This window comes from Notechis scutatus, chromosome 2 (assembly GCF_049901735.1).
Source record: "Notechis scutatus isolate UNSWTSFEM ecotype Mainland chromosome 2, rNotScu1.2, whole genome shotgun sequence".
In the NCBI taxonomy this organism is placed as follows: Eukaryota; Metazoa; Chordata; class Lepidosauria; order Squamata; family Elapidae; genus Notechis; species Notechis scutatus.
In genome coordinates, this window is record NC_142010.1 from 7,474,123 (window position 1) to 7,493,312 (window position 19,190).

The following is a 19,190-nucleotide window of genomic DNA, read 5'->3' on the forward strand; positions in this document are numbered from 1 at the left end:
AGGGAGCCACTCTCCCACTCTCTGTCAGCTGTTCGTCTTCCCCCTCAGATTCCCATTCCGATGGGGGCATGACATGTCATCAAGTCATGAAAAGACATAGTTTAATGAAAAGAAGGACCAGGGGTGACATGATAGCAGTGTTCTGATATCTCAGGGGTTGCCACAAAGAAGAGGGAGTCAAGCTATTCTCCAAAGCACCTGAAGGCAGGAGAAGAAACTAACCAAGGAGAGAAACTAAGGAGAAATTTCCTGACAGAACAAATAATCAGCGGAACAACTTGCCTTCAGAAGTTGTGTATGCTCCAACCCTCAAAGTTTTAAAGAAGAGATTGGACAACCATTTGTCTGAAATGGTATAGGGTTTCCTGCCTAAGCAGGGGTTGGACTAGAAGACCTCCAAGGTCCCTTTCAACCCTCCTATTCTATTCCATTTCATTCCAAATATTTCTTCTACCATATATTGACAATTGTCCCCTTAGCCCCCATTTTCTAGGCCCTGCTGTATAATTTCCTCTATCTGTGACCTAATGGAGACTTCCCTGCAAGTAAATTTACAGAATTTACACATGGCATTTAACATTTAGCAGTTGTTATACAATTTCCTCCTTCAGGAATGGGTGCTCTTGGAGGCAGCCCTGGCCAGCAGGAGTGAAGCTGGCTCCCCTGGAGCTGCTCTTCTGGTGCTGTTGCCATGTCCTAAATCCTTGTGGGCCACATTAAATAAGTCATAAAAAATTGGGGTGTAGAGAGGCTTTGATCTCAAATGAGAGACACCCCAAGAATGCTTATTCTGTAATTCTGAAAAAAAAAAAACCATTAACTTTTAGGGCTGAGCACATAGGTAATCTTCATTAGCTAAGTAGCATCACATTTCATTATTTCACTTGGCTCAGTTGCAAAGGTCGATTGCTAGAAGTCAAAACATCTTGATAGCATTCAATCCGTGAAAACATCTTGCAGACGCCTTAGGTAGAAACGGGACAAGCGTTTCCTATCCGGAAATGGAAGTCAAGAGGACAACATCTATGCCTACAAAGCTGACAGTACGGTAGGCGGGCTCTGTGATTGAGTTTAAAGAGTTAAAACCATCAAGTACTGTATTACTAGAAAGGATGGGAAGAGAAGAGAAGAGCAGAGGAACTTCCTCTTCCGGACGATTCATGGGAGGAAGAAGGTGTGCAGAGCGGCTTTCATGCTCTTCCCAGGCTCGAAGCAGCAGCTGTTAGTTGAGTTGAGGGCAGCAGGTGGGAGGAGAGTCCGGGAGCAAGTCGGGCTGTTCGGGTCTCTCCACGGCCTGGAAGCAGAGAAGCAACTGGGCTGATCCGTGTCAGCTGCTGCTGCTGCAGGTTCCTTCCCTCCCCAAATTTAAGCCCATTGGTGGCTGCAGTTTTCCTTCTGGTGAGAAGATTTAAAAAACCTCTTTTAAGTTCAGGCTGTTTCTCCATCACTAGAGGAGTGTTGCAGAGGAACGTCGTTGGAAGGATCCCTGGAGGTCATCTATTCCAACCCCCTGATCGAGCAGGAGAGCCAACATCATTTCAGAGAAATGGCTGTCCAGTCTCTCTTTCAAAGCCTCCAGTGATGGAGCACCCACAACTTCTGAAGGCAAACGGTTCCCACTGGTTTGTTCTGAGTGTCAGGAAATTTCTTCTTAGTTCTAGGTTGCTCCTCTCCTTCGTTAGTTTCCATCCATTTGTCCTGCCTTTGGGTGCTTTGGAAAATATTATTTATTTATTTATTTATTTAGTCAAGTAATTATAAGATAACAGGTATAAGTATAAACATAGTTATGAATACATGAAATGGATACATATAAGAAAAATAAAAATAAACAATAGGACAGGGTAGGCACGTTGGTGCGCTTATGCATTCTCCCTACAGACCTCTTAGGAAAGGGGTGAAGTCAATAGTAGACACTCTAAGGTTTGGGGAAGAAACTACAGAGTATTCCAATGTATTCCAGACATTGACCACACTGTTGCTGAAGTCGTATTTCCTGCAATCAAGTTTGGTGCGATTAACCTTGAGTTTGTATCTATTGTGTGCTCTTGTATTGTTATGGTTGAAGCTAAAGTATTCATTGATAGGTAGGACATTGCAATATATAATTTTATATGTTATATTACATCAGACCTAAGGCAGTGTAGTTCTAGGTTGTCTAGGTCTAGAATTTCAAGTCTGGTGGCATAAGGTATTCTGCAACGGGTAGAGGAGTGGAGAACTCTTCTTGTGAAATATTTCTGGATTTTCTCAACTGTATTAATATCAGATACGTAATGTGGGTTCCAGACTGATGAGCTGTATTGGAGTATTGGTCTAGCAAATGTTTTTTATGCTGTAGTTATTAGTGTAATATTACCAGAGAAAAAGCTACGTAAGATTAGGTTAACAACTCTTAATGCCTTTTTGGCTATGTAGTTGCAGTGGGCTCTAGCACTTAGATCATTAGAGATGAGTACTCCAAGGTCCTTGACTGAGTTTGGATCATCAACAAGATCTTGACTATTCAGCTTGTATTTTATTTTCTGATTTTTTTTGCCAATATGTAAGACAGAGCATTTATTTGTTGAGATTTGAAGTTGCCATTTGTTTGACCATTATGATACATAGTCAAGGTCTTTTTGAATGGTAGCAGTATTGGTGGTGGTGTTGAATAGCTTTACATCATCAGCGAAAAGAATGCAGTTGCTCTTAATACGATCACAGAGGTAATTTATGTAGAGTATGAAGAGAGTTGGTCCTAGAACACTGCCTTGGGGGACACCACTGTTGACAGGTTCAGAATTGATAGGATGCTCCCAATTTTGACCATTTGTTGTCTGACAGGAATGTTTCTATCTATTTATGAAGGTGTCCAGAGATACCATAAGATTTTAGTTTTAGGAGTAGTTTGTCGTGTACCACTGAATCAAAGGCTTTGCAGAAGTCTATGTAAATTATGTCTATTGCTTTGCCCTGATCGAGTTGTGTAGTCCATATGTTTTTGCAGTGTAAGAGTTGCAGATTTCGTGAAACCAAATTGTTTATTAGAGAGTAGGTTGTTTGTCTCTAAGTGGAGGATAATGGATTGGTTAATAATTGATTCCATGACTTTACAGGTGACGCAGCATAAGGAGATTGGTCTGTAATTTTCAACTAGGCTGGGGTCTCCCTTTTTGAAGATAGGAATGACCGTGGCTAGTGACCATAGGTTTGGCAAGGAGCTGGTCCTGAAAGATTTTTCAAAGATTATGCTTAGAGGTTCGGCTATGGCAGTGGATAGCTTTTTAAAGAAGTATGCACAGATTCCATCCGGTCCAATAGATAGAGATGGTTTTAGATTGCGTAGTGCTTTTTCAACATTGTCTTCTGTAATATCGATATGTATTAGATCATTGTAGTTTTCTGTGATTCGACTAGGAAATACTGGGCATGATCCATTGCTGTTTACAAATACTGAGCCAAAGAATGTGTTAAAGAGGTTGGCTTTAATAGTGTCGTCGTTGCAGTCTTTACCATTAGGTCCTTTCACTGGTGGGATGGACCTTGAGTCTTTTAGTTTGTTGTTTACAAAATTGTAGAAAGCGCGGGTGGAATTGGTGCGTAGAAGGTTTTCCTCTTGTTTAATGTGATAATTGGTGCATTCGGTCTTTATCTGGTGGCATAAATTGACCCCCTCTTCTTTGTGGCAACCCCTCAATTATTGGAACACCACTATCATGTCACCCCCTAGTTGTTCTTCTCACTAGACGAGTCATGCCCAGTTCCTGCAACTGTTCTTTATTTGTTTCAGCCTCCAGCCCCCTAATCATCCTTGCTGCTCTTCTGTGGGCTCTTTATAGAGTCTCAACATTTTTAAATACTTGGTGACCAAAACTGGTTGCAGTACTCCAAGTGCGGCCTTACCAAAGCATTATAACTTGGTACTAACACTTCACTTGATCTTGACTGTATCCCTTTGTTAATACAGCCTAAGATTGCATTGGCTTTTTTTGGCCACTGCAACACCCTGCTAGCTCACATTTAAATGATTGTCTCCTGGGATTCAGTGTTCCTTCTCATAGATACTACCATGTTCCACCTATTTTGTGCCTGTACATTTGGTTTCTCTTGCTTAAGTGTAAAACCTTGGGGTTTTTTTTTCTCCATTGAGTTTCATTGTGTTAAATAGGGCCCAGTGTTCAAGTCTAGATTAGTTTCCATCCATTGTTTCTTGTCCTGCCCTCTGGTGCTTTGGAAAATAAATGGACCCCCTCTTCTTTGTGGCAGACTCTCAAATACTAGATTACTGCTATCATGTTTTTGTTTTCTCTAGACTAGCAAAACCCAAATCCGCCAAACATTCTCCATATATTTTAGTCTCCAGTCTTTTAATCATCTTAGTTGCTCTTTTTTGCACTTTTCTCAGAGTCTCAACTTCTTTGTAATGCGTTGATGAAAACTGGATGCAGTATTCCAGGTATAGTCTTTTGGTAAGACTTTATAATATAAGACTTAATAAGACTTTAAGGCTTTATAAAGTGGTACTAATATGTCACGTGATTTTGATTCTATGGCTCTGTTTATATAACCAAGGATTGCATTAGTTTTTTGGCTACTGCTGCACACTGCTGATTCATGCTTAAGTGATTGTCCACTAAGACTCCAAAGTCCCTCTCACAGTTACTATTTTGGAGCCAGGTTTTGCCTAATCTGTACTTGTGCCTTTGGTTTTGTCCCGCTCTGGGATATAATCCGTCAGGTTCCGTGATTTATATTCATCGAGGTCAGACAGGGATTCTCTTACCATTTTCTTGTTTATTTTAATGTTTATTTCTAGTCTGTCTTTTATATATAATTTTTTTTTTAAAAAAAAGAAAGTGTAAGTGAGAAATTGATTGTTTGTATTTTGGCCTGATTCATTTTACTCAAACATTTCTCAGGATTAAACTTGTAGGTGGAGAGAAAAGGAAAATGTAAAATGACTAACTACTAGTTTCTAGTTATCAGCAGAAGCTTCTGGATATTTCCTTTTCCAGAAGTTGAGAATTCCTCAAAAAGGAATTTTGGGTGGAGCTTTTTTGTATGTTGATTATGAAATTCCCACATGTGGAGTTTCAGCCTTCTACCTTGATTTCGCCCAGATTTTGAGCCCCTGAATTCCCCAGCCAGCATAAAAGTAATCCTGAAGCAGCCATGAATCAAATGTGCGAGTTGCTAAGCAGAGTACTGGCTACTTCAGGGCTGAGGAAAACTCTTAGAGGCCTAGAGCAGGGCCAGGCTTCCCTGCCACAGGCAACCCTGGGGCTCCCCCACCCTCCAAGATACCCTATGTTCTGTTTCCTATCCCTGCCCCTTTCCTCAGCTCCCCAGGATCCTCACAGGATTTTCCCCACTCCTGCTGGGTCCCTGAAGTCCTCAGGCCTGATTACCACCCCACCAGGCCTCATACCCTCCTCCTCCTTACCTTTGGAAGATCTCTGATCCTCATGTTTCAGAGGGAGGGAAGGACACGCATCCTTGAACCTCAGTACTGTGTCCTGGAAGCAGCCACCATTTTCAATGGGCCTCAGATTCATCCCTGGGTCGTGCGGTGTACTTGGGGAAGTGGCTGCCATTTTGCCACACTGATAATACAGAAGAGGAACAAACCTCTCTCTTTTGCTACCTTAACATGAGGAAAAAATGTACAATAGAAAATGTCTCAATTTTCACAATGCATTATGTTAGAATTATCAAAAGCATTTGACATGTAAAAAATGGGTATTGTCAGTGTTGCTATGAACATTAGGGCAAGAAAAGTCGCTCAGAGTTGCCTCAGACTCTAAGATGGGCAACAATTAAGTTTAATAATAACAGATTTTTTTAAAAATTAATTTTTATTAAACAATTTTTCTTATATACATCATGTCCATTCATTGCAACGCTTCCGTGACGGTATACATACTTTTACATAAATCTTAACTATTTGTCTATATTCCTTAATCTATCTTTGTCCACTATAGCCTTTGCCTTATTATCCTATTGTCATCTTCTCTATTCATCTCTATATCTATTATTTAGCCAATCATACAATGCATTCCACATCACATTTTCCTCTAGTGGCATACTATCTTTTTCCAGATTTTGTGCGTAAGTTATTCTTGCTGCCGTTAATAGATGTAGCATTAGATATTTTGTTTTCTTATCACATTTTCCTATTATACCTAATAGAAAAGTCTCTGGTATTAGTGCAATTTGTTGTTTATATGTTTCTTCTATCCATTTTTTTGTCCTTATCCAGTATTTTCTTGCTACAGGGCATGTACACATGGTAATATGTTGTTTGCTTTTGTTTGCATTTCCAACATACAGATGATCTGTTTGGGAACATTTTTGCTAATCTAGCAGGGGGTAGGTGCCATCTGTAGAACATTTTGTATAAATTTTCTCTATACGCTGCTGACATCGTCAATTTACAATTCTTTTCCCACATTTTTTCTCATTTCTCCAATTCTATCGTGTAGTCAAAATTTTTCGCCCAAACTATCATAATTTCTTTAACCCTCTCTTCCTCCATCTTATAGCCCAAGAAATAATTATATACTTTTTAATCAATTTCTCCTCTGGACCTTGTAGTATGTTATCTAATTGTGATAGTTCTCTATGAATCCTGTTGAGGTAATTCCCCATTAGGAGAATGAGTGCACACAGGGAGATGTAGTGAGAGTGGTGAAGAATAACACACAAATGGCACACAGATACACTGTATAGTAAAATGTAGGTTTTTACTTACAATAAACATTTAAGCAAAGTCCAAAATAAGCAGTCCATAAAAATGTGTGTCACCCTAATAGTAAGTCATGTCCTTCAATTGTCAATATTCTTTTATTTTTTAATGTTACCCTATCTTCAATCCATGTAAGGGCTGCTGCTGTATACTATAATTCCCAATCTGGCAGATCAAAAACTCCTACTATTTCTGGACCCCCATTTTTCTCACAATTTTTCAGCATTCAATACCATCTTTCCAGACATTCTTCTAACTAAATTAAACCAGCTAGTGGTACCTGAACACACTTATAAATTGATCATAAGCTTCCTAACAGAGAGGAAGCAGCAGGTGAAGCTAGGCAGAATCACATCTGATACCTGTACAATTAGCACAGGGCCCCCCCAAGGCTGTGTGCTTTCTCCACTTCTCCCTATATACCAATGACTGCATCTCAAATGATCCATCTGTTAAAATACTGAAATTTGCAGATGACACAACAGTGATTGGTCTCATTCGAGACAACGACGAATCTGGATACAATCAGGAGGTTGTACAACTTGCCTCGTAATGTAATGGAACAATCTGGAACTGAACACACTCAAAATCGTAGAAATGGTGGTAGACTTTAGAAGAAACCCTCCCATACACCACCTCTTAAAGTACTAGACCAGGGATCCCCAACCTTTTTGACGCCACGGCCCGGTACCGGTATCAGCTGGGCGCCGCGGCCCGGTACCGGCATCAACTGGGCGCCGCCATCTTTTTTTGACGAAAAAGTGCTTTCGGTGACCTCACCGGAAGCACTTTTTCATCAAAAAGATGGCGGCGTAGCGCTCGGTGAGCTTTTCGGGTAGAAATGGCTTTCTACCCGGAAAAGCTCACGAGCGTGCCGCCGCCATCTTTTTGATGAAAAGTGCTTCCGGTGAGCTTTCTACCCGAAAAGCTCACCAGAAGCACTTTTACCAAAAAGATGGCGGCGCCCAGCAACCAGCGGCCCGGTAAGACTTGTTCCGCGGCCCGGTATCGGTCCGCGGACCGGAGGTTGGGGACCCCTGTACTAGACAACACAGTATCAACATTAGAGACCTTCAAATTTCTAGGTTCTATATCACATGACCTAAAATGGACACCTAACGTCAAAAACATCATCAAAAAAGCCCAACAAAGAATGTTCTTTCTGCGCCAACTGAGAAAGCTCAAACTGCCCAACGAGCTGCTGATACAATTCTACAGAGGAATTATTGAGTCTGTCATCTGCACCTCTATAACTGTCTGGTTTGGTTCTGCAACCCATCAGGACAGACACAAACTTCAGAGGATATTTAGGACAGCAGAAAAAAAAATACTACCAACCTGCCTTCAATCAAGGACCTGTATACTGCATGAGTCAAAAAGAGGGCTGTGAAAATATTTACAGACCCCTCACATCCCAGACATAAACTGTTTCAACTCCTTCCCTCAAAAGGACGCTATAGAGCACTGCACACCAGAACAACCAGACACAAGGACAGTTTTTCCCCCGAATGCCATCACTCTGCTAAACAAATAATTCCCTCAACACTGTCCAACTATTTACAAAGTCTGCACTACTATTACTATTAATCTTCTCATCACTCCTTATTACCCACCCCCTCCCACTTGTGACTGTATGACTGTAACTTTGTTGCTTGTATCCTTACAATTTTTATTGACAGTTTCCTAGTATGATTTGATTTCTTATTGTACCCTAGGACTATCATTAAGTGTTGTACCTTATATAAGATTCTTGACTATTGACGAGTGTATCTTTTCTTTTATGTATACTGAGAGCATTTGCACCAAGACAAATTCCTTGTGTGTCCACTCATTCTTGGCCAATAAAGAATTCTAATTCTAATTCTGTCTCTGAAGTGTTGCCTTCTATTTTCTCTTCCTGCTGCCTTTCTGGTTGTCACAGCTCTGGAGCCGCCATTGCCGGCCGATTTCTTTCCTGCTGGAGTTCAGAGGTTTCTTCTCATCCATTTGGGAGATCGCCTTCTCCCTGTCTTCTCCGAAGCTTCTCCTTTCTCTTGTTGATCCCTCTAGGATTCAAGCAGCCCTTTAAGAGCCTCCACACAGGAAAATTCAGGCCATTGGAATGGAGCCCCGTTCCTTTGAGCCGATTCACCGCAACGTGAATAATAAATGAATTTAATAATAGAGTAATGTAAAGCTCATTTCCCAACTCTTTGTCAGTGATGAGGACTTCACACATACAGTGGGTTTCTAACGAACTACAATTTGTTAACTTGTAATCTCTCTTTTGTGCAACAGCCAGAAAACTGGTTGTTAAGTTATTCCAATCCCACCACTGTTTAGATCATTAAGAATTTAAAAATTTCTAATCAATTAAAATAAGTAAACTGTTATTTAAATGTTTAGTTGGAAAGATAAAATGAAAAATTGAAAAAGGAATTTTATAAAAACAATTGAAAAAAGAATTGAAAAATTGAAAAAGATTTAAAAATTGAAAAAAGAAATTTAAATTAAAAATGATATTTAAAGATTAAAAAAAAGGAGACTTAAAATTGGAACCAGGAATTTAAAAATTGAAAAAAATAAATTGTAGAAATTGAAAAGGAATTTTTCTTAAGTAATATTGGAATATTTCTTAAGTAATATTGAATTCTAGTATGACGTGGTCACTCTCACCAAAGGTTCTGGCAACTTCAACTCCCTCTATTATTTCTTCTCTACTAGTAAGAATTAGGTCCAATATAGTTTTTCCTCTAGTTCCCTCTTCTACCTTTTGGATGACAAAGTTGTCCGCTAAGTTGGGTAGGAATCTGTTCGATCTCCTACTTCCTGCAGAGTCTGTCTCCCAGTTGATATCAGGGTAGTTCAAGTCTCCCATTACATCTTGATGTTACCCTCTTGATATAGTTTGTAATCCACGCATGTATTGAAAATGACAGGTGGATAAAATTTACAAGTTTTTTTACTTCCATGTCTTGCCAATAAGTATGGTATTTCCTGTCCCATCCATGTATTAACCAGGTTGGATTGTGCTTAATCCAGCACTTTCTAAAAAATAACTATTGAGGACCTTTAGGCATCTTTGGTTGCATAGGCAGTCCTCACTTACCACTTCTTCCCTGAGCCTTCAAAGTTGGCACAGTAGAAGCAGATGTACACCTGATCCACAAAATTTGTGGTAATCCTAGCAGTTTTTCAGTGACCGCTTGTCAGCAGTGACTGTGATTTTGAAGGTGCTGGAAAAGAAGTTGCACCAATTCGGGTTTTGCCCATAGTTGCACATTTATGATGGCCGCAGCATCCCACGCTGATGATCCCCATTTGTGACCTTCTCAGCTAGCTTCTCACAAGCAAAATCATTGGGTATACTGGCAGGAAATTGCAAGTCACAGTCATATGGAATTGCCTTTAACAACCTACAATGATTTGCTTAACAACCACAGAGGAACAGATGCAAGTTGGCACTGTCATGTGAAATCATACTTAATGATTGAGCTGCTTAATGACACAAATATCAGTTCCAATTGTGGTAGGTTAAATGAGGACTACTTGAGTGGGGATGTCCCCAGAGTACTTGTGGACAGTGTTTTCTGCTCTTATTTGCAGGTCAGGACTTCCATGCACAAAAGTAATGCTTCAAATCTTGCAGAAGCTTTCGGCATCATTTCATCAGTTAAAGCCCCCACATGTCTCAGTTTAGCTCAGGAGGTTTGAATGTAATTATTCTGGGACATTTTATCAGTCTTGGAAGACATAGATTTTCACATGAATACATGTGTAGGTGGGTATATCTGTATTTCTCTCTGTAGGGATATGTCTGCAATTATATAATCTATCCCCAGCACTACAAGTTATAATTGATGATAGTCCTTTGTGTTGCTAAGAATTTGTGATTGACCCAATTAAACAACAGAATTTGATTGAATGCATATTTGAACATGGATCTCAGTAGTCTTCCATGTGTCGAATGAATCATAAATAAGATAACTAAGAGATTATTCTAGTATTGGGGCATGTTTGCTTTTTCATTGTAATATTTATTTTTTTCTTTTTTCATATCATCTCTAAACATTTTATAAACAATTAATGTTACACTTTTCTTTGAATCTTACAGACAAAGAATATGGCAATAAGAACACTCAGGACAACTGGAAATAACAAGCACCATTGAAAAAGAAAATGAATCAAGCCAGAAATCAAAATATTTTCCATTTCCTTCAGAAAACCACACTATTCTCCTCCTCCTCCTCCTCCTCCGGAAGTTGTTAGACAAAAGACAAAATTAAAAAAGATTTCAAGCCAGAATAAGCAGATTATGCACAATTCAAGGATACATTACATGAAAAGTCAAGGGAGATTATTTTTCATTCAGCATTTCTGGAAGTCAGTTGGAGGAAAAGGTGAATAGTAAAGCCATGTGGAGCAGACAGTAATATAGGCCTCTCCCTGTGAGGAAGAAAATGGCTTGAATGAAAGCACCACTAAACAAGGCATTGTCACAATTCCAGTCTGGTGATACATCAGTGGCTTGACTCCAGGAAGAAACTGTATGGGTGTCTAGATAGTGGGAAAAGCTTCATTAGAAATTATGAGACACCAAAGAACTCACACAGAAGAGAAACCCTTTCAATGTCCTGATTATGGGAAAGTCAAAATTCCAGTCTGGTGATATAACCAGAAGACTCTCATAGGACAGAAATGTTTTGAATATCCTGATTGTTGCAAAACTTTCAGGTGTAATTCCAACTTGGTGATACATCAAAGGAATCAAAAGGAGAAAACCCTTTCAATGTCCTGACTGTAGAGAAGTTCCAGTAATAATTGCAGCTTTGTAATACATCAGAGGATTCACTGCAGGAGAAACCCTGTGAGTGTCGAGATTGTGGGAAAGGTTTCATTACAAATTCCCACATCTTGAGACGCAAAAGTACACACACAGGAGGGAAACCCTTTGAATGTCTTATCTGTGTGGAAAGTTTCAATCAGAATTCCAACATGATCCAGCAGAGGACTCATACAGGAGACAAACTCTTTGAATGTCCTGACTGTGGGAAAACTTTCAGTGAGAATTCCAGCCTACTGAAACACCAGAGGAATCACACAGGAGAGAAACCCTTTGAATGTCCTATTTGTGGGAAAAGTTTTAGTCGCAATTCCCACCTGGTAATACACCAAAGGACTCACACAGGAGAGAAACCTTTTAAATGTCTTATCTGTGGGAAAGGTTTTAGTGAAAATTCCAACCTGGTAATACACCAGAGGACTCACACAGGAGAGAAACCCTTTGAATGTCCCAATTGTGGGAAAAGTTTCAGACAGAATTCCAACTTGGTAATACACCAGAGGACTCATACAGGAGAGAAACCCTTTGAATGTCCTATTTGTGGGGAAAGTTTTAGTCGCAATTCCACACTGGTAATACACCAGAGGACACACACAGGAGAGAAACCCTTTGAATGTCCTATTTGTGGGAAAAGTTTTAATCGTAATTCCCACCTGGTAATACACCAGTGGACTCACACAGGAGAGAAACCCTTTGAATGTCCTGATTGTGGGAAATGTTTCATTACAAATTCCAGCCTCATGAGACACCAGAGGACTCACACAGGAGAGAAACCCTACAAGTGTCCTAACTGTGGGAAAAGTTTCAGTGAGAATTCCAGCCTGGTGATACACCAGAGGACTCATACAGGAGAGAAACCCTTTCAATGTCCTATCTGTGGGAAAAGTTTTAGTGATAATTCCAGCCTGGTGAAACACCAGAAGACTCACACAGGAGAGAAATCCTTTGAATGTCCTGATTGTGGGAAATGTTTCATTACAAATTCCAGCCTCAAGAGACACCAGAGGACTCACACAGGAGAGAAACCCTTTGAATGTCCTGACTGTGGGAAAAGTTTCAGTGAGAATTCCAGCCTGGTGATACACCAGAGGACTCACACAGGAGAGAAACCCTTTGAATGTCCTATCTGTGGGAAAAGTTTTAGTGATAATTCCAGCCTGGTGAAACACCAGAGGACTCACACAGGAGAGAAACCCTTTGAATGTCCTATCTGTGGGAAAAGTTTCAGACAGAATTCCCACCTGGTAATACACCAGAGGACTCACACAGGAGAGAAACCCTTTGAATGTCCTATTTGTGGGAAAAGTTTTAGTCGCAATTCCCACCTGGTAATACACCAGAAGACTCACACAGGAGAGAAACCCTTTGAATGTCCTATCTTTGGGGAATGTTTCAACCAGAATTCCAACATGATGATATGCCAGAGGACTCATACAGGAGAAAAACCATTTGAATGTCCTGACTTTGGGAAAAGTTTTAGTTGCAATTTCAGCCTCATGAGACACCAGAGGACACATACATTAGAGAAACCCTTTGAATGTCCTAACTGTGAGAAAAGTTTTAGTGATAATTCCAGCCTGGTGAAACACTAGTTGACTCACACAGGCGAGAAACCCTTTGAATGTCTTCATTGTGGGAAAAGTTTCAGTTACCTTTCTAATCTTGTGATATACCGGAGAACTCACAGAGGAGAGAAACCCTGTGAATGTCCTGACTGTAGGAAAAGTTTCAGTCAGAATTCCTACCTTGTGATACATCAGAGTATTCAGCCATGGAGAAATCTTTGAACTGTCCAGATTTCAAGCAGAAATCATCCCTTATTGCACACAAATAAATATTGCACACAAATATGAGGAAATGTAATTGAATTTAAAGAGTGCTTGAATTTCATTTGTGATCGCCCATTGAATGTGTAGGTGAGAGATTGATAGCTTGAATTATGTTTGAAAATGGAAGCATTTGTTTAGTTTACTTGATTGTCATTTCACCCCACACAACAAAATCAAACACCATCTTCAGTACACATCATGAGCAATTTGTTCACCCAAAACTAGTAAATCTTGAAAAAAAATTAACATATAAAGATATTTTGTGGAAGGGGAACTAAAAACTAAAAAAGAACAACAGAAAAAGGATGTTGATTTATCGTGGTGGCCACATATGCAAATGCAATCAAGATATGAAAAAAATGTTAAGATATATGGCTTTTATAAAGAGAAAACAACATTTGATCAAATACTGTTAGTGGTGGATGAAAAGTTAATCAAGAAATTATATAATTATTATTGTGGAATTATTTCTTGTGGAAGCGGCTGCTATTTTGCCACACTGTACACACTGATAACGCAGAGGAGGGACAAACCACTCTGTTTTGCTACCATAACATCAGGAAAAAAAATGTGCAATAGAAAATGTCTCATTTTTCAAAATGCATTATGTTAGAATTACCAGAAGCATTTGACATGTAAATAATGGGTATTATCAGTGTTGCTATGAATGTTAGGGCAAGGCAAGAGTCAAAAGATGCCCAGAATTGCCTCAAACTGAGATGGGCAGTGATTAAGTTTAATAATAAATGAATTTCATAATAAGGTAATGTAAAATTCATTTCGCAACTCTGTCAGTGATGAGGACTTCACATATACAGTGGGTTAATATCTCCAAATTTGGTAAGTTCCCCTTCTGTTCCCTCATCTAAGTAGTTTATGAAGATATTGAAGAGCGCTACCTTTCTCTCAGCCTCCTATGGGCACTGGAGGAGTTGCGCTGAATAAAAAAGTTGTTACCTGTCAGAGTTGCCATGCTCAATTTATTAACAGTGATGCGGCCCCAATCGGCAAGAACAGGTAACCCGGATTCAGTTAGCACTGAGAACTGCTGCCTCTCAGCGCATTATGTATCTCCGCTGCCTCGCCTCTTCTACGCGCCCCTGGTTACCTAACATCCGCCTAAAGCCACTAATATCTCCCTGTGCTTCTGCCCCATGCCTAATCCCCCGTGCCTTTCCCCCTCGTATATCCATCCCATCCCTTCTGAGGTTCGTGTTCAGTTTGGATTCCCATGTTCTCCTACATGATGATGTACACACTTGCCGGATCCCGGTTAGTTCCACCCCACTCGATCTGGAAACGTGTAGGGGCATCTTTTGCACCAAGATTTGTACACTGATATGCCTGGCATCCCTGGTCAGCCCCTTCAGATGTGTCAAGCTCCAGGACGGGTGGTAGAGTCCCCAGTGTTCGACACATTTGACATGTAAAAAAATGGGTATTATCAGTGTTGCTATATTAGGGCATGGCAAGAGTCGCAAGACGCTCAGAGTTGCCTCAAACTGAGATAGGCAGTGATTAAGTTTAATAATAAATGAATTTAATAATAAGGTTATGTAAAGTTCATTTCCCAACTCTGTCAGTGATGAGGACTTCACACATACAATGGGTTTCTAACACACTACAATTGTTAACTTGTAATCCCTCTTTTGTGCATTCTGTATCTCTGTGACCAATCTGTCTTCCTCAGCTTCCCTTCCCTCAGTATAAATTTAGAATTTCAGTTTTAGTTGTACATCAGCCCATGCACTCTATGACTCTGATGATGTGAGCTGCAATTAGGTTTCTGCCTCTTACTTTATTTGTTGCATTGCTATCTGACCAGTCCTAAATTCTATGAATGAATGACATTTCATTAGGCACAGTTAAAAAATCTCCCCGTTAGGAGAATGAGTGCTCTCAGGGAAACGTACTGAGTGGTATTGAATAACACAGGGATCCCCAACCTTTTCGATGCCGCGGCCCGGTTCCGGCGTCAGCTGGGCGCCGCGGCCCGGTTCCGGCGTCAGCTGGGCGCCGCCATTTTTTTTTTGACGAAAAATCACTTCCGGTGACGTCACCGGAAGTGATTTTTTCGTCAAAAATGGCGGCGCTAAGCGCTTCGGTGAGCTTTTTCGGTAGAAATGGCTTTCTACCCGGAAAAGCTCACGAAGCGCTGGCGCCGCCATCTTTTTGAGGAAAAATTGCTTTTTTACCAAAAAGATGGCGGCGCCAGCAACCAGCGGCCCGGTAACGCTTGTTCCGTGGCCCGGTACCGGTCCGCGGACCGGCGGTTGGGGACCCCTGGAATAACACACAATCAGCACACAGATACACTGAATAGTAAAATGTAGGTTTTACTTCCAGTAAACAGGTAAACAAAGTCCAACAGACAGTCCAAGTCATACAGGTTAAAGCAGTCAGTATTCAGTCAAGGGATAATCCAAAAACAAAGTCCAGTATCATAAACAGTTCAGTAAACAGACTCATGGCAATCCAAGAACTTCGATCAGGCAACAGTCAATAGGGAAAATGCAAGAACCAAAAACACTGAACAACTAAGAACAACTAACAACCCATGTTTCTGGCTCCATCTTATGGCCGTTTGAGGAACTACACTGTTAAGAATATAAGTCACCTAACAGTTATTTTGGGTTGGAAATATATAAACCAGGATAAACATTTTAAAACTATCTTTAACAAAATGCAAAACTCTAATTGGGTGTGGTTTCTCAAACGGCCATAAGATGGAGCCAGAAACCTGGGTTGTCTTAATCTTAGTCTCAGAAGAGAGTGTGAGTGAGTCTCTGTTTCCTTCTGTTGGAGAATATTGCCGTTCCTCCTATTGACTGATATTCTTGGATTTGATGTAAGTCTGATACTGAACTGTTTTTGACACTGGACTTTGTTATTAGATTATCCCTGGACTGAAAACTGACTGATTTAACCTGTGAATGACTTGGGACTGTGTTTGGACTGCTTAAACGTTTCTGGAAGTAAAAACCTACATTTACTGTACAGTATATCTGTATGCTGTGTATTATTCAAACACTTCTCTCAATACGTCTCTCTGTATGCACTCATTCTCCTAATGGGGAATTACCTCAACACACACCCAATTACAATTTTAGCATTCCCTTAAAGAGATAGTATTAAATGTATATCCTGGTTTATATATTTCCAATCCAACTGTTAGGTGACTAACATTCCTAACACTCTATACCATTTCAGAGAAATGGCTGTCTAGTCTTTGTTAAAAACTTCCAGTGTGATTAATTGTACTCATTGTCAGGAAGTTTCTCCTTACTTTTAGGTTGCTTCTCCCTCTGTTCAGTTTCCATCCTTCTGGTGCTTTGGAAAATACATTGTTTGCCTTCTGGTGCTTTGGAAAATATATTGCCCCCCTTCTTTCTGGCAGCCCCTTAAAAGCCTGTTGCCTATCACACTCTTCAGTAAAGCATGTGAGCCATTTCCTCTTTTCAGTGGTCCATGAAAGTACATCTATAGTATGCAGATAATAAAGACAGAAAAGGTGAACAACATTTTTACAGAACTATAGATAAGTTGAGGCTGGGTGACAAGGAATGGCTGGGAGGGGAGGGGCCAGGTGAGGCACCCCTTGATGTGAGTGACATTGAGTTGGCCACACCCACCCAGTCACATGACCACCAAGCCATGCCCAACCAGTCACATGACCACCAAGCACGCCCACCCAGTCACATGACCACTAAGCCACACCCACCCAGTCACACGACCACCAAGCCACGCCCACCAAGTAAGCCACGCCCACAGAATCGGTAGTAAAAAAAATTGAATTCAACCACTGGATGGAACAACATGGTTTTCAGCTTTATGTCACTAAATGGTGCGCTATAGATGAGCAATGCCCACGCTAAACAACTGTAGAGCATTGGTAACTGAGGCCTAAGGAGTTTAAACATTTGAACAGTAGATTCCTAGAGAGGATTTGGAGGAAAGGAGAACAACAGCAGGAGAGCTTCCTCTTCTTGCTCTCTACTGAGTAGAGGGGAGGCAGGGAGGGTGGCTCTCCTGATCTTCCCAGGGTGGCAGCAGCAGCTGAAAGGTGAGCTGAGCACAGGTGGAGGAGAGGCCGGAATCAAGTAGGGCTGTTTGGGTTTTCCCAGGGTGTAAAAGCAGAGAAGCAACAAAGCTGAAACATGTCAGCTGCTACATATTCTTTCCTTCCTCAGATTTCATTCCACTGGTGGTTCATGCTTTAAAACTGGTGCCTGCATTTTCCTCTGTGTTGGGAGTTTTAAAAAGTCTCCATGTTAAGGTTGACTCCTTGCAATTGTATAGGCATGTTCTTTTCTTGGCAACTAATTTGGAACTGTTCTGTCACTGCTACCTTCAGGAATTTTGATTTGAATTCCATATTTAGCAAACAAACACAGGATTCCCTGATGGTGTGCCATCCATGGATTAACATGGCACAACTGTGCTTAACCCACAACTTTTTTTAAAAAAAAAAACATTATTTAAGAAAATCATTTTTTATTCAGAGTAGTGGACTTCCACGGGCAAACATGGTCCTTTAACTGTTACTAAGGCTCTTGGGATCATTTCACCATTTAATCCACCCACTCACCTAATCCTGTTGCACTACATTTACATCAAAAAGTGTGAGTGTACCCACATATATGTGTATATGTATGATTTGTCCCCAGCACTTCCAGATATATTTATCTCTTTGTAGTTCTATGAATTCATGATTGATCCAAGTTAGTAAGTAAATTTCCAAACTGAATGGATATTTCAACTAGACATGTATACTGAAAAAGAATCAAAATTAAGAGGTTGAATTAGCATGATGGCATCTTTGTCATGTTTTATTGTATATGCTTTTTGCTGTTTTTTTTTAAATGTTGTATAGCCATTTTATAAATCATAATTAAAGCAACCCTTTTATGTGAATCTTACAGGCAAAAAAATATCAAAGAGAGCTCTGTGGAGAACTGAGAATCACAAGCAGCATTGAAATGCAAAGCAAACCAAGGCAGCAATCAAAATTTTATCAGTTCCTCTGGAGAACCCCAAAACTCTTCTTTCCCTGCAGGTGACAGTCAAAGTGGGAAAAATCAGGAAAAGGGTTTTGAGCTAGACAAAATATGGTATGTAGATGAAACCTATCAAAATATCAAGGGGGATCATTTCCTAGTTGAGAAAAAAAGGGAAATATATGGAAGTCAGTGGGAAGGAAAAGGTAATTTAGACAGCCACATAAGACAGACAGTAATGCAGGCCTCACCCTGTGAGGAAGCAAACTATGCCTGGGAGAATCCACACTGGAGAAAAGCCATATGAGCAAATGCAGCAAAAGCTTTGGTCAGAAGAGCTCCTGGTTATTCATGGAAGGACTCACACCAGAGAGGAGCCCTACCAGCTCAATGGGTAGATTTTATGGGGAAGAAGATCCAGGCTGGTGTAGTGTTGAAGGCACCAAGTTAGAGACTGGGAAATATTCAGTTCCAGTCCCACATTAAAGTGTGAAACCATCTGTGCAACCTTGCACAGTCCTATTAGGCCTTGGTCTAAAAGCAGCAAAGGAAACGACTTGACTTGATTAACTTAAAAGGCATCAAAACCAAACATCTGGTGTAAGGCTCAAGGATGCTAGATGGAAAGCCACGAGTTATAATCCAGTGTTAGGTCAGACATAAATACGCCTTCCATGAGCTACAGAATATCGAGAGGCAAAAAGTATATTACGGTAGGTAGGAAGGCTGTCTGGGGGATGTTTACCCTGTAAATTACAGCATGCTACCCAGGAAGTGCTTTGTATGCCATCATGAGTTCCTGAATGAAAAGGGAA

The 19,190-nt window shown here is 40.4% G+C and overlaps 4 protein-coding genes across 4 annotated transcripts in view; 3 read left to right on the plus strand and 1 right to left on the minus strand.

The window, feature by feature from the left end:
* LOC113431412 (uncharacterized) overlaps positions 1–19,190 on the plus strand; it is a 170,464-nt gene that overhangs the window by 82,512 nt on the left and 68,762 nt on the right. The gene's annotated exons all lie outside the window — the stretch shown is intronic.
* Positions 1–19,190, minus strand: part of LOC113426492 (uncharacterized) — an 807,865-nt gene that overhangs the window by 53,240 nt on the left and 735,435 nt on the right. The window lies entirely within an intron of this gene.
* LOC148131677 (uncharacterized) overlaps positions 11,381–19,190 on the plus strand; it is a 54,805-nt gene continuing 46,995 nt past the window's right edge. The window contains 1 exon segment of the mRNA XM_087953147.1: positions 11,381–11,514. The gene's annotated coding sequence lies outside the window, so the exon portion shown is untranslated.
* On the plus strand, positions 11,508–13,423 carry LOC148131678 (uncharacterized). Its single transcript, XM_087953186.1, has one exon. The coding sequence runs from the start codon at positions 11,702–11,704 to the stop codon at positions 13,139–13,141; it is 1,440 nt and encodes a 479-aa protein (XP_087809312.1). The 5' UTR covers positions 11,508–11,701; the 3' UTR covers positions 13,142–13,423.

Bases quoted from the DNA above. Each gene is read 5' to 3' on its own strand.
- LOC148131678 (XM_087953186.1), top strand. From the start codon at position 11,702: ATGATCCAGCAGAGGACTCATACAGGAGACAAACTCTTTGAATGTCCT.